Below are 14289 nucleotides of genomic sequence, written 5' to 3'. Positions count from 1 at the left end.
TGGTGCTGCTGGGGATGGAGGAGCTAAACTAATGAGGACTGCTGGGGGTAAAACACGCCCCCCTGTTTTACTTTATTAGGAGAGCAAAACTAGAGCTACAAGCACAAGCGCAAAAGAAAACAGTGCACTACCAAAACCTAATATATAGTTTATATATTAATAAAATAATTCAGTTACAGAAAATATGGTGGAGGCGGCGCTTAAAGTTGGTTTATTTGAGATGGTCACTGTACAGAGAACTATAGCAACAACTGAGTCAAACTCCTCCTTTTACCTAAACAAAAAAACTAAACACATTGAGGAATTTTAAACTGTGAAAGATAGTTTTCTCTAAATGTGTGGGGCATCTCTTTATTGAAGTGCTTTAGTCAAAGCAGTTTTATTTTCACCAAACTTCAATCTTTACATAACCTGACAGTTTCTCGTCATCTCATCACATGTCTCATGTAATGATTTCCATAACATAATGCAATCTGCCAGACTGTATTTAATAATACAGGAAATATCTAACAGAAGAGTCTACTAGCCAAAAAGATGAACACTGATGCAGACCTACATACATACTGTTCCTACACACATCCTGATCGGTCACACATTCTCACAAAAATATCCACACAGGGTCACTGTTCCTTGTTTTCAATGTTCAAGTCTCTTGATATCGCCTCTTTCCCCTGCAGCAGTCAGCAGTGAAGGCTGGCTAGCTGTGAGGCTGTTGATCTGGAGGTTTGTAGGAAGAGAGCCCTGACTGAAACTAGATACTCCGCTGACAAGTTTCAGTCGTCTGTGGTCTCCAACACACTCTGGCTCAGCGCTAGGTCCCAGTAGTGTTCAGTGCCGTGCTTCTTGAAGTGTTCTCTGGCCATGCTCTCTGTGGGGCACTGCTTGAACTTAATCTCTCCATAGCTACGCTCTTTAGCTGTTCCCTAAAGAACCAAAAGGAATCATTACACTTGAGCAACATCACAAAAAACAAATTGTAATTAAAAGTGAGTACGCAACAGAAGGCAAAATATTCACTCACCTCCCAAATCAACCAACACTTGTTGTTCCTCTTCGTATCATCATCACCATCTGGATCTAATTAGGAATAAAAGGGAGAGATTTTCATCTCACTAAAATACTGTATATGCTTGCATTTGCATAAAGAATCAAAATTCAAAACAATCTCACCATCTCTCTTGCTGTTGTGTTCCTCCCATTTGATTCTGTGCATCATCAGCCTCTTGAACTTTTTCTGCGATTTGGGCCCTAAAAGGAAGGAGAAATGTAGACTTAGGCCCAATTCCAATCCAGTCCTCTTCTTATTCTATTCATTGTTTTGAAATGAAGGGTCTAATACATTAAAGCACTATTTTAAGCCAACTACTTGTAAATCCCAAAGAGATTTGTCTCTCCTCCTGGGATTAAGCTGCAGATCTTTCATTTGTGGGGCAAACGCATAAACCCCAACACTATGGAGCCACTAATTCCATGACAGTGTCAAAGTAAATAGCTCTTCTGGTAAATTTGTACATCACTTTATATATATTTTATGAAAGCGCTTCCTAATTTATTCATTGTTTTTATTTTTGTTGTGATGATGCACTGCCAAACTGTCCTTTGTACACCACCTCCCACCCTGTGTTAGCAGAGATAGGCCCTTACATTACTTTGACTTGGATACATCATTAAAATGCTAATAGTGAATAATAATAATTTTAAAAGAGATACGAATGTCAAAAATTAAGAGGTAAACTATGGATATGAATGCAAACTTAAGAGGTTGTGGACATGGACTAGCAAAATGCATGTAGAAGAGGGTAAGAAGCAATACATAAAGAAAAACTTTATTGCTTGACTGACGTGTTTTTGACTTGTAGCTTACATCATAAAACAATTCAGACAACTTTTTATGACCTTAACAATCTAACTGTAGTATGTTGAAGATGACACGGCCAAACAGAAGGAAAAGAAGGACCCACAGAGACAATTTATGGATGTAATGAAGGAGGACATGCAAGGGTTGGTATGACAGAGGAGGACCCCTAGGACAGGGATAGAGGCAGATGATCTGGTGTGGAGACCCCAAAAGGGAGCAACCAAAAAGATGAGGAGGAGGAGAAGCACAAAGCGTGCAGCTGTCTATCCCAAACCTTCATTATGAAATCCTTTAGCAGCCCCAAATGTAATACACCGAGTAGTGGATAGAACAGACCTTAAACTCTGACTGTGTTTATCCCATTGCTTTAATTTCTGAAGCAGTACCAGGAAAGAAATTTTGTAGAACCCAATTAATTGCCTTCTACATGATTTCAGTAGTTTAGAACCAAAGGGAACAACTCCAAGAATTAAATGATTACATTCATACACTGGGCTCTCACTAACATTTCACACCCTAGCAGTTAGGCAAATTAGCAGTGGGGAAAAGCTTGTGATTAAGGGCTCACGAGCAGCTTTATAACAAATCATCTACAGATTACTTTTAAAAAGAGCTTTGCAGAAACTTCAGGTGCAGAATAGACAATTTTTATTTGCATTTCTGGTTCTCATTCTATATTCTAACATCTATATTTGCACATGCAAAAGTAGATAGTAAATGTCTGGAAATTTGCATAGCTTAACAAATAGAATTCTAGTCAAAAACCTTTTCATAAAAAGAAATACATATAGCTGTACAATTTTTATGGAGATGGGCAGTATAAACGGTATATGGTAGAGACGATATAAATTTGGCCAACGGTAGAGATTTTGACTTCACCCCTCTACCGCTATAGCGCATGTTAAGGGTGTCATCGAGCTGCACCTGTTTTGGTCGAAAGCATTGCAGTGGCTACAAACAACATAATTTGCAAATTACTGCGCTTCCTCCACTTCCATACCGTTGATTCATTAATGCTGAATTCTCTCGCCGCTGCTCTATTCCCATGTTGTTGCAGTATATTAATGACTAACCTCGTATTGTGGATGGATTATCTCAGTTGTTCTCCTGACTGAAGTTTGGTCCGTTTATAGCATCCTGCCATGCAATTGCATTTGTCCCTAACCACCAGAATCCCTCACGTTAACTTTTATCAAGTGGGGAAAAGTTAGCGTTCATCCTTCAGCTTCACTGTGCTAATGTTATGCTAATGTAGCTGTTTTGCTAGCGATCACGTAGGACATCATTATATACCAGCTAGTCCGATTTCAGTAACCCTACAAAAGTGACTGCTGTTTACTTTTCTGTCTTCATTTATGTTGGAAGTGATAGAAGAGCTGTACGTTTTAATTTTTTTTATTAATCTCTCAGTCAGAACATGGCATATCATGTTTAGGTGGAAACTAGCAAGCTAACTTCCTGCTAACTTCTAACTCCGTTCAGTTTAATAAATTCTGTTTTCATGGATGCCTGGATGTTGAACTTAATTGTTACACCTGATAAAGCAGCAACACTGATCATTTTATTAAAGATGAAATAATTTAGACAGTTTTTAATTCTCAGTGATGCCGCAGTGTTCTTTTGACTTTGGGACCTGAAGAGAGGGAGTTTTGGACCCAGATTACTCTGCAAGGCTCCTGACTACGGTAGCCGTAATACTCCGGCAATCCATCAAGCAGTGCGCCTTCATAGCTTACCAAAGTCGTACTAAAACATTTTTGACAGATTTCTGCGCACCGTGTAACACATAAAATCGGTTCGAGGTCAGTAAGCACAACCAGAATTCATACATAAGGCACACTGTCAATTTTTGAGATAATTAAAGGATTTTAAGTGTGCCTTATAGTGTGTAAAATATGTTATACAGAAGAAAAGAATATATATCGCGATATATATCGCTACCGCACATGCTTCAAATTATACCGCAATATGGATTTTAAGCCATATCACCTAGCCCTAGAGATCGTTCATGAGAGCTAACCAATGCAGAATCAGACATGTATCTATAGATACAAGAATCTGTTCATTAAGGGCTAAGTGACACAGGCTTAGAACAATTGGAGACTCACCAGCAGTTGCTGGGAGTCACAAGGGGGCTCTGGTTACAAAAAGGTATACTGTGCAGCAGCAAAAACATTCTTGTGACTGCTTTGGTTACTAACAGGCTGCTGCAGTTGCCTGTAGTTTGCATGGAAGAAGCCAACTTGTCTGCAAACGCTTGCTAAACACTCTGTGAGGAATAGGGAAACTTGAAAATTGTTTATTACATTAAGGGTAATAAGCAATAAAACATGTCTTGGCATCTGTCGGTGTCATCACTTACCTCCTTCCACCACAACAATGTTGACATCTTTGTGCAGAACAACTGTGCCTGTCAGGTATAGCTGGTTGGCATTGGCTTCCACTTTAAACTTCTTAGAAGGATTTTGCAGGTTTCGAATCCTGAGTAGGGAAGATGCTTAAATCAGTCACACTTCCTAACAAACATACTTAGCATTATACATTTTACTATTAACTACTGTATTTTACTTATGAGCTCGCTGCTCCCTTTAAACACACACCTGTACACTGCGATGTGAACACCATTAGTGAGGTCTTCTTTTAACTTCTTGACCTTCTTCTCTTTTCTTTGCTCTGCTGTGAGCTTGCGAGCTGCATTGGCCTCCTCGTGGGCCCTGAAATGCAGAGGGCAATGTTAGACAAAACCTAGGGAAAGCCTCTACAAACATAAACAAAAGGATAAATATGGAAATTATCTGTGTTACTGACTTTTGCCTCTTGGCCATCTGCGCTCTAACATGTGCTTCTACTTTTGTGGGGTCCTGAACCGCCTCCGTCCCCAAGACTCTCATCAGGTTGGAGATCCGCACTGAAAATAATCAAAGCAAACATCAGTTGAATTCTGTTTAATCTTTCATTATAATAACTTTTATTTATTGTGGTGATTTGCACATGCGTACCTTTGGGCTCTGGTGGAGGCATCAGTCCTAGACGAACCTTCTCTTGCAATTCTTTCTGTCCTTCCCTCCGTGTCTGCCGTCTAAGTTTCTTTTGTTCTTTCTTCGTCAAGTATACACCTAGAGTTACTGGCTTATCTGTGTCAACTAAAGGGGAAAAAAGAAAGGAATATATAACAGCTAGTGATACATAAACACCACTAAGATATTTGAAAGGGTGTGTGATTATGTTAAGAATTGTTATTTTTTAATTATTATTTAATTTATTATGTATTCTTTTTTTTTTTTCAAGTATGTTCTTAAAAAAATACAATGAAATAAAAATAACCTAAAAACCTACAGCAGATGAACAAACTGTCAAGAAGCGATTCATAAGGAATGAAAACAGGGATAGGCTGAAGTATGCCAAATTACACACGAACTGAACTGAAAATCAGCAACAGATCTTATGGCGTGATGAATCCAAATTTGAAATGACTAGGTCATATCAACATCTATATGCACAGAGAAGATCAGGGGAGAGGTGGTGTCCAATGTTCCCTCTAATTTTTCATATGTCTGAGCGAACACAAACTCCTTGAACGGTCCCTTGGACCACTGTGAGCAACAGTAGACGTGTGCCTTGTGGTCACACCAGCATCAAATCCATCCAAGTTACATGGAGTCATGTAACTCTCTGTCTGCAAAATACAGTATATAATGACCAATGTTGGGCAATTTAATTATATAGTTACTTCTTCAAAAAAGTAACTGAGTTATGCAAACAAAGTTTTTTGCAGCTGTTTACCTAAAAATGCAGCCAAGGCATTTTCTGCATCAAATTTGATGCCACACAAATTATTTGTGCCACTCCAAAAATAATTTCTATCCACTATGAGATAAAGGAGAACAACAGCCTGATACCTGCAGGCCTGACAACAGGAGATTTATCACTCCTGTAACATTCAGCAGTCGCCTCACTGTTCTGACACACACAACAAAACTATTGACTACACTACACACTAACTACACAAGATTTGCGCTAAATGTTGCAAATCTCTCACATCTTAAAACACCGCCGTCATTCCTAAAACTTCCCCCTTCCTAAACAACTAAATGCCATGTTGCCATATCATTTTTTGATTGGTCGACGTGGTACATTTTTCGACCAATAGGAAAGGGTGGGGTTTTTTTGGTTTTGTCTTTGCTCACAGGCGGAGAGTGCTTTCGAGCATTTTCCTCATAAAACGCAGTTTGTAGAGTTTCTTCCCGCAGTAAATATAAACAACGATAGTATTCAGGAAGAAAACCAAACCGTCAATTGTTCCGTCTGCCCTGCTCACATCTCCAATGGTTGTACACGTTGTCTTTAACGTGGCTTCACTCCACATCAGCCGCTTTGCTAGCTAAAACACCGGTGTCGGCACATAAGGACGCTGTCATAGCCTGTCAACGACGTTGATTAGCTGCGTATATACGAATGTGAATCGCATCGTTGGCTGGACTATGGGAGAAGGTGGCATCGTTCTAATCCCATACGGGAGCAGCCAGTCACTTACTGACTAACACTGCAAAACAGAATTGTTAAAGTATTAATTTTAATTTCAATTCAGGTTAGATTATTTTTTTGTGCGCAATGCAGATTTTCTGTGCGCAGAGACCGTGCCAGCAGTGCGCAAATGCGCACGCGTGCAGCTTAGAGGGAACATTGGTGGTGTCTACATCCATCTGTAAAACACGGTGGAGGCTCTGTTATGGTTTCAAGCTGTATTTCAGTCTGTGGTGCTGGAAAGCTTTTCAAAACTGATGGAATTACGAACACAGAAAATTGCTGAGATTTTGATAGACTATGAATGTGCCATCTGGAAAGCATGTTACTGACAACAGCTTTATTTTTCAGCATGACAATGCTGACAAACACGCTGCCGATGTGGCAAAAGCTGGACAGAAAAAGACACAGTGGAACACCATCAGTCATGGACTGGACTCCCCAAAGCCCCATCCTCAACATTATCGGAGCAGTGTGGGATCATCTTGACAAGAGAGCAGAACAAAAACAGCCAACATCCAAAGAAGAGCTTTGAATATCCTTCAAGAACCCTGGAGAACTTTTCCTGAAGACTAGTTGCATGTTGCTCATACCACATATTGACCTTCAAGCCTATTAGAATTGTAAAGCCTCTGTTTAGCCCTAATATACTGTATTTGTATGTATGGTTACACAAGTTTCAATAACTCACTGTACCCATTTACCATTTTAATAGCTAAATATATTAATATTAATTAATTAAACTGAGTGGTGGCTCAAGACTTCTGCACATTACGGCATAAGGACATTTTTAACAGTTAATAATGATTTTGTAGGACAAAATCTCTTTTAACTTACACATTTTACCTCCTATAGACTTACCTGGTGGGCTCATTTGGGCAGGATGTTCCACCAGGCTGGTCACACCAAACAGCTCTAACGCTTCAAATTTTGTGTCTGAATTTCTTAAAATAAAAAATAAAAAAAAAACATTATTATTGCCATGTATTCCACACATTCCTGATAGCAAACTCAATGTTTAAGATCAAATTTTGATTTCTTACATGTCTATGTTGGAAGGCAGGATGAAAGAGTCCCACCACTCAATATTGGGAACCTGTCCCTCTCCAATCTCCTTTTTAGGAGCAATCAGTGCTAGCTTGGTTGAAGCCTGGATTCCTGTCTTCTTTGCTGCCTGGGCAATCTCATTCTGCAACCTTTCCAACTGGGCCTGATCCATACAAGAGAGACAAGAGACATATGATGACTTTCTTTTTCTTAAATTCTAAATATTCTCTTTCAAACAACTGGGACAGGGTTGTACCAACCTTAGTTCTAATTCTCTGAGCAATCTTCTCAAAGCGTCCCTGGTCATGGAATTTGAAAGTCCTGCGTGCACGCTGAGCTGGAGGAACAGGCACACGCTGGTCGAAGTAGGATGTGGACTCCAAGTCATCTCCGGGCTTCTCCTTCAGCTGCTGGCGGAACTGCTCTCTCTTTACTGCTCGAATGTTAGCTACACAGGGAAAGAAACATGTTTTGTGGAATATCAAAACAAAGAAAACACATTGTGTATGTTTGTGTACAAATACTGGATCAGTGTATCCATGTATGTACCTTTGAGCGTAGGCATGCGGTGTGTGAGTTCAACCTCTTTGCCACTGGCATCTACAGTTCTTCCCTTCTCATCCAGGATAAGAGGTGTCGGTTTGTTCACCTCCTTGGGTTCTACTTTGCTGTAGTTACACATAAAGAGAAAGCAGTTCAATGTCAATTGAGCACAAAGACATCACCTACTTTTTTCATGTCTTGTGCACATTTTAAAATTGTATATTTATAGTCTGACATCACTTACGGTGGAGCAATCCCCATGGCATGTAGATTAGCTAGTGCCACAAAGTTTTGTGGCCCAGTGTTCCCCAAAACCCCGAGGATGCCAGGTTTCATAGCTAACTGGGACTGAATGCGAGCCTGTAGCTCAGCAGCTTTACGGGCCTTCTCAATTGCATCATTCATGAAGCTGGCAGCCTGGTAGGGAGCGATGGATGACCCACCACCAGCTGCTGCAGCACCAGCAGTGCCAAGAAGTCGAGAGAGTGGAGGGCCATCCAGCTGTGACTGTGAAGTGGGAACAGGCAACCGCTAGAGTCAGAAAGAAGTTAGAAAGGTTTTAAATAGAATTTAAAACCTGAAAAGACTACAGTTCTTTATTCAGTATGTATTTTTATGGGAAAGAAATCTCATTACTGTTGTAGCAGGAGCTGGAGCAGTAAAGCTTAGTTGTTTCTTCCTTTCTTCGATCTGTTTTGTGGCTGCTTCCATCATCTGTTTGATCTGTTAGGACAGCAAAAGGATTCAGAGGTGACTGACGAAGAAAATAAACCGACTATACTTACATATACACACACATATATATATATATTGTCTATTGCACCAAGTATTATGTACCTGTATTTTGGTGAGCATGCCGGGGCTCTCTGATGGAGGTCCTGGTATCACCTCAGGTTGCTCCACCTCCTCAAAACGGGGGACTCGTTTCCTCTTTGCCGTTGTGCCATCTGTTGGCTCGGGAGTTTCTCGCGCTGCGCCTGTGTCAGCCTCTTCACCAAACACATCCTGAGTACAGCCGGCAAACACACAAACACCAATAAAAATAAAAAAAATAAATATCTTATGCAGCAATTAAAGTTTACGTAAGAATAATCAGTATTGTGTCAGTGCAGTCCATGTAGAACTAAAGTTAAGTGCCATCTGAGTGAAACCTCAATTAAGCTTAATGTAGGAGTAAATCAAGTGTAAGGGGATGTTTACATTGAGGTTTAAGTTAATCAAACTGAGGCTTAACACAATCAGTCTAATCACTGCATGCATTGAATGTAATGTATTTATTTTTCTTTAATACAGGTCACTTTTGCATGTGAGCGTGTTAATATAGTCAGTTTTCTTGTCAGAAAACTCCCCACCTTCAGATCTAGTTATTCAGTTATATAATGATAATATAAAGCATAAACATTTGCTATGATGTTAGGCTACCTTAAGTTCTCTCTTGCGGTTTTTTTCTCCAGATCCTTTGTTCCCACGTGTGCTGCGGCTCTCCTCGAGGGCTTCAAAAAGTCGCTCTACAAAACCTCCAGCAGAGTCATCGAGAAAAGGACGCAGCTGGTCTGAGAATGATAAATATGAAATAATTAACACTCTGAAAAGAAAATAATGTTACCACAGAATGGCTTAAATACCCACATAAAAATACACACTATGAAAACCCAATACTGACATTTAAACTACAGCACCTGCAGAAGTCAGTCTAACAGACCGAGCAATTATTTCCCAGAGAGATGAAATAAATAAATAAATAAACAACCAAACAAATAAAAGCAATAGGCAGCTTTCTTTGTACTCACAATCTTTCATTTGAATGAACAAATGACATGAGTATTTTAACTGGACAGCAAATCTATTACCTTTGCAAACAAGCCCTGCTGATAGCTACATCGCAGATCTTCACACCATCATTTTTTGGGCTGGCTGTCTGCACTATGTTAAGAACCCACAGCTTGGTAGTCATGCCAAATACTCCTAAGAAGGCCAGATAGGTTTTCAGACAGCTGTTGGACTCGTTTCTCTTCAGTGATGGGTGCATTTTGTAACCCGGTAAAACAAATCACCCTGGGATATGCCTCTGATGTCAGAGGCACTTTTGGCTGAACTGAATCGTCACCAGATCTCTAAGTACATAAGAGATATTTCACCGTACTTACCTATGGTCTTCCTTTTGTCTAGTCCCTTTCCCACACAGTGCAATGCTGCAGTCACCACAGTGGGCTCCGAGAAACCCAGCACCTTCTTCACAGTGCGTTCTACCCATGGCCTCAACTCCTCCACCTCCCGCTTTGGAAGAGACATCCTCCAATCCTGCAGAACATCAAATACTTATGTCATGGATTATCGCTACTGAGCATGGTTATCACTTAAATATCTTCGTGATTTCTGGCCTTAATTAGTCATATATCACACAAATGTGATAGTCCCAAACATGAGCTCCAAAACCTGCCGTCCTTTATCCACATAGCTACAGCTGCTCTGACACAGACGTTCACCAGCTTCCAACTAATAAAAACTCCCACATCAACAGTCAGTCACTCCGACCTTGCTGCACTTTGTTAGTTGATGAGTGTTAAGTCAGACTGATTAAATTAAAGCGCCAGCCCGTAGCAACATACATTGCTAAATCAATCACATCCGCCAAACCTCCCTGGTTAGATGCTAACTAACGTTAGCACACCGCTGTACGCGAGCTACCATCACAGGGGAATAACTACTTCATGAGGCTTACAAACCTTAGATTACTCTTCTGTCGTAGTCAGCCCGTTTAAGCCGTGGAGGTAAAAAGAAAACCGATGAAGACTTAGACGCGTAAAACACTCAACGTGCCAAGTTTTCTGCAAAACTTTCTGTTTAGACGCGCGTCCGCACGACGTTTGTTTCAAGCCCCGGAACAGGAAATGGATACAGCTTCTTCTTCGTGGACTTTTTCGCAGAGTCGTTTCGTTTCAAGTGTGCGGTGTTTCCACCTAGCTGCACATGTATGGAAATAGCCATGTTCTCCACAAGGTAAAACGTATTTCTCCCAAATAGTTTTGAAAATCTGAGGATTAAGGAAATTTATTTATCCGTTAAAGTTCGTCCTTGACTACGTTAACATTGTGTCGTTATAGCATTATGCCCATAGCTCAGGGTTTTTCTAGAATTAAAACTGTCCTGTGGGTGTGACTATGCACACTGCATTTTATCACAGTCCTGACGTGTTCACTTTCAAGCCCATTTTACTTCAACTAACCTTACACAAGCCCCAATCAGTTTTCATTTTCACCAGCGAAAACACATTAATGAATCTGCCTATTTAGCTTGGGTCATATTATAAGAGGCACGGCAGTCTTTGGATCCTGGATTTAAATTTAAGGGAAAATTCTCCAACAGCACAAAATGATGGTAGAAGAAGTAAAACATATATAGAAAAAGTTCTTACAATTTATTTATTTATTTATTTATTTATTTTAGCAGATTTGTCTGGTGATACACGCAGTCTTTTGTCCATTTAAATCAAACTAAGCTAAATGACTTTCAAGTTTTTGGCATCATGTAATTGCAGAGCAATATATTTATAGAAATTCTAGCTGAACATTAGGTGTAATAGGAATAATTAGGTACTGGAATAATGGGGTTATGGTTAGGTTCAGTTCTACGCTTCTAGTTTACACAATCAAATTGAAGTCTTATAGCAAAGCAGTTGTAAAGTCTAAATGTGTGTGAGATGCCAGCTTTAGAAGGTTATGTCTTCTAGTTTCTGAGACTATGCTTCTTTATCTTGCTGGTAAAATTCAGCATAAGCCTACCACTAAGTGGATCAGCAGTGACTTGGTGGTTGTTAAGAGGTTAAATCTTTCCCCTGGCAACTTCAAATACCAAAACTAGTTAAGGCTGGATTAAAACTAATGTTTTACATTCTGGGAACTAAGAGAGTGATCTGAATTGCAAATAAAAATCCAAATTGAATAGCTGAAGAAGAGCTTTGGCAGAGAGTATTCACATTCTTCTCCTTTACAAGGTTCATGATAGGGCTTTGTCTTCATATTAAAAGCGCAGTGTTTCAAAGATTTTCACAGAACTCAAACTAGTCATAAATATTGCCTAATTATTAACCGCAGCTCAGTCGTGAACCCAGTCCCCTGGTAAAAACATGAGATTATCAGATGATCTCCATTTCCTTCCCCTGAACGCCTGCCTCCTGACTTTTTTCCCTCCCTTTGCATGATGTGGGTCAACTGCGTGCACTTATAGTAGTGTGAGCATGAATCAGTTGCAGAGAGCCCGAGGCTATACCAGGCTGCCAAATGACTCGCTCTCTCTACAGCAAGCCACATCCACGCTTTCGCTCACAGTGCTAATGCTACGTGCAACCATCAGGAAGAGGTGCATATGCAGCATGCTTTAGTTACAACGCATGCTCTTTCTCTATCACCAAAATGTCAGCTAGTCATTACGGGTGTATTCATTTACTCCTACCAAACAGCACACCTCCATCGTCATCATCTGCCGATTCATCACCCATGTACTTAATATTTAGGTCCATGTTTACAAGCACACTACAACCCAAGTTGTGTGAATATGGAAGTAGTGTAAAGGAAGCCTCTAATTAGGACCACAGAATAATACATGGAAATCTGAGGCATTTTGATTACATGCTTTTTCCACCACAACAAACGCCTTTTGTTGTTTTCACTTTGATACCATTTTTCTCCGTGACCTTGAGGAAAATCAGAATGTCATATATTTAGTTTTCCCAAAAACAAGGTCTTACTGATCACTTGTTTTGGTTATTGAGTGTCGTAAATTATTCTTTGTTTAAATTGCTGAACGCAAGTTGCAATGCAATGTTTTGATCTGAAACAGTCTAATGATTTATATATTAGCTGAATTGCAGAAAAATATTCAGCAACTACTTCAATTGAAAATTAAATGTATTTTACCATCATTTAAGCAAGATAGTTTAACACATGAGCCAAGGTGTGAAAACAGGTGTGGGACACATTGGAGAGACCAAACAGCCACTTCACAAGCGCATGGCACAACATAGAAGAGCCACCTCCACGGGACAAGACTCAGCAGTTCATCTGCATCTAAAGGACAAAGGTCATTCTTTCGAGGATGCCAATGTTCACATTTTGGACAGAGAAGACAGGTGGTTTGAAAGAGGAGTGAAAGAAGCCATTTATGTCCACTGTGAGCGACCATCTTTGAACAGAGGCGATGGCTTACGACACCAGCTGTCTGCCATCTATAATATCAGTTTTGAGTTCCCTTCCCAGACGCCTTAACGCCCACTCACACCCTGGGCCATTTGACCTCAGGAAATCACATGATAGGGTGGGGCCAGGTTTCACAATGAGCTCACCCGAAACTCTGGCTGATTGTGACCCACACCCATTTTCACACCTTGGCTCATGTGATTAGGTAGAGGATCATCAGGGGGTCCTTTTGTCCCTCTTTGGGGGGAAACTCCCACTGGGTTTAAATCTGGGACTCTCCGCCATTTGACCTTAGAACTGAAGAAGCTTCTCGGATGACAGGTGAAATGTCTTCAAGCAACTTAAAGAAGTTCTTTCCAAGCTCCTTAGACTAAGGTATTCACTGATATATTGCCCAAGAATAACTGCTGCTGACCTTGTTGGCTGTCAGTTATTTAGTGACATTTGCAAGTAGCAGTGACTATCGTTCCACTGTATGTGTTGTACAAATGTAGCTGCCTCTGGAGTTGAAAACTGATGCCAGCATGGAAGTGCCAAAAACTGCAGTAGTTCCTCCAGTGGCCACTTTAGGCCCACTCCAAAAAGAAGTTAATCCCGAGGGATGTTTTGGCCCTTTTCTAACAATATCTATCAGGCAACTATCGTATAGAGCCACCTGGATGCTGGAGTTAGGTTCATGGACTCTTTGACTGACACAGGCAGCTGGACCTGACAGACAGAGGCAATGCTTTCCACCAGGCATGCCAGGCCAAACAAACTTCAAACTACAGCAGTTGCAATGAGCAAAGTTTGCAGTGACACTAGGAGAGGCCTGACCTCGCTAAGGGGGAACCAGACAAGTGTTTCACATTCTTTTTAAACAAACCTAAAGACAAAAAAGAAAGTCATTCAATAAAAATGAAGTTGTCCCTCACGGAGTGACAAAATACAAAGTAAGTGATGTTTATGTATAAAGTGCTAGCAATATAAAAGTATGGTAGAAGACACAAAAATAAAAAAAGACAATAAAAATATAATTAATAATAGAATTTCAATAGAAAGCGTGGTTAAACAGAGAAGAATTCAGTTGTCAAAGAGTCAACTAAATGTACCGTAGGGAAAATTTGATTCTCCTGCTGAATT

At 40.2% G+C, this 14289-nt stretch overlaps 1 protein-coding gene across 2 annotated transcripts; it reads right to left on the bottom strand.

Moving 5' to 3' along the window:
• Positions 1–195: 195 nt before the first annotated feature.
• prpf3 (PRP3 pre-mRNA processing factor 3 homolog (yeast)) lies at positions 196–10854 on the bottom strand. Of its 2 annotated transcripts, none has more exons than XM_085473936.1 (17): positions 10699–10854; positions 10120–10273; positions 9395–9525; positions 8810–8977; positions 8609–8695; positions 8217–8503; positions 7979–8097; positions 7690–7877; positions 7426–7592; positions 7244–7326; positions 4858–5001; positions 4667–4766; positions 4459–4572; positions 4221–4339; positions 1171–1248; positions 1022–1077; positions 196–923 (listed from the first exon to the last, which is right to left on the bottom strand). In XM_085473936.1, the coding sequence occupies exons 2-17, from the start codon at positions 10262–10264 to the stop codon at positions 774–776; spliced, it is 2136 nt and encodes a 711-aa protein (XP_085330062.1). In that variant the 5' UTR covers positions 10265–10273; positions 10699–10854; the 3' UTR covers positions 196–773. The 2 variants fall into 2 exon arrangements, with proteins under 2 accessions (XP_085330062.1, XP_085330063.1); XM_085473937.1 differs by having other exon boundaries at positions 8217–8479.
• Between the last annotated feature and the right edge of the window lie 3435 nt (positions 10855–14289).

The sequence above is a fragment of the Copadichromis virginalis genome, linkage group LG11 (genome assembly GCF_057382275.1).
Source record: "Copadichromis virginalis isolate Kocher_CV1m ecotype Utaka linkage group LG11, C_Virginalis_male_GT1.1, whole genome shotgun sequence".
In the NCBI taxonomy this organism is placed as follows: domain Eukaryota; kingdom Metazoa; phylum Chordata; class Actinopteri; order Cichliformes; family Cichlidae; genus Copadichromis; species Copadichromis virginalis.
The sequence above is the reverse complement of the archived record's forward strand: the minus strand, read 5'-3'. Positions and strand labels throughout refer to the sequence as shown.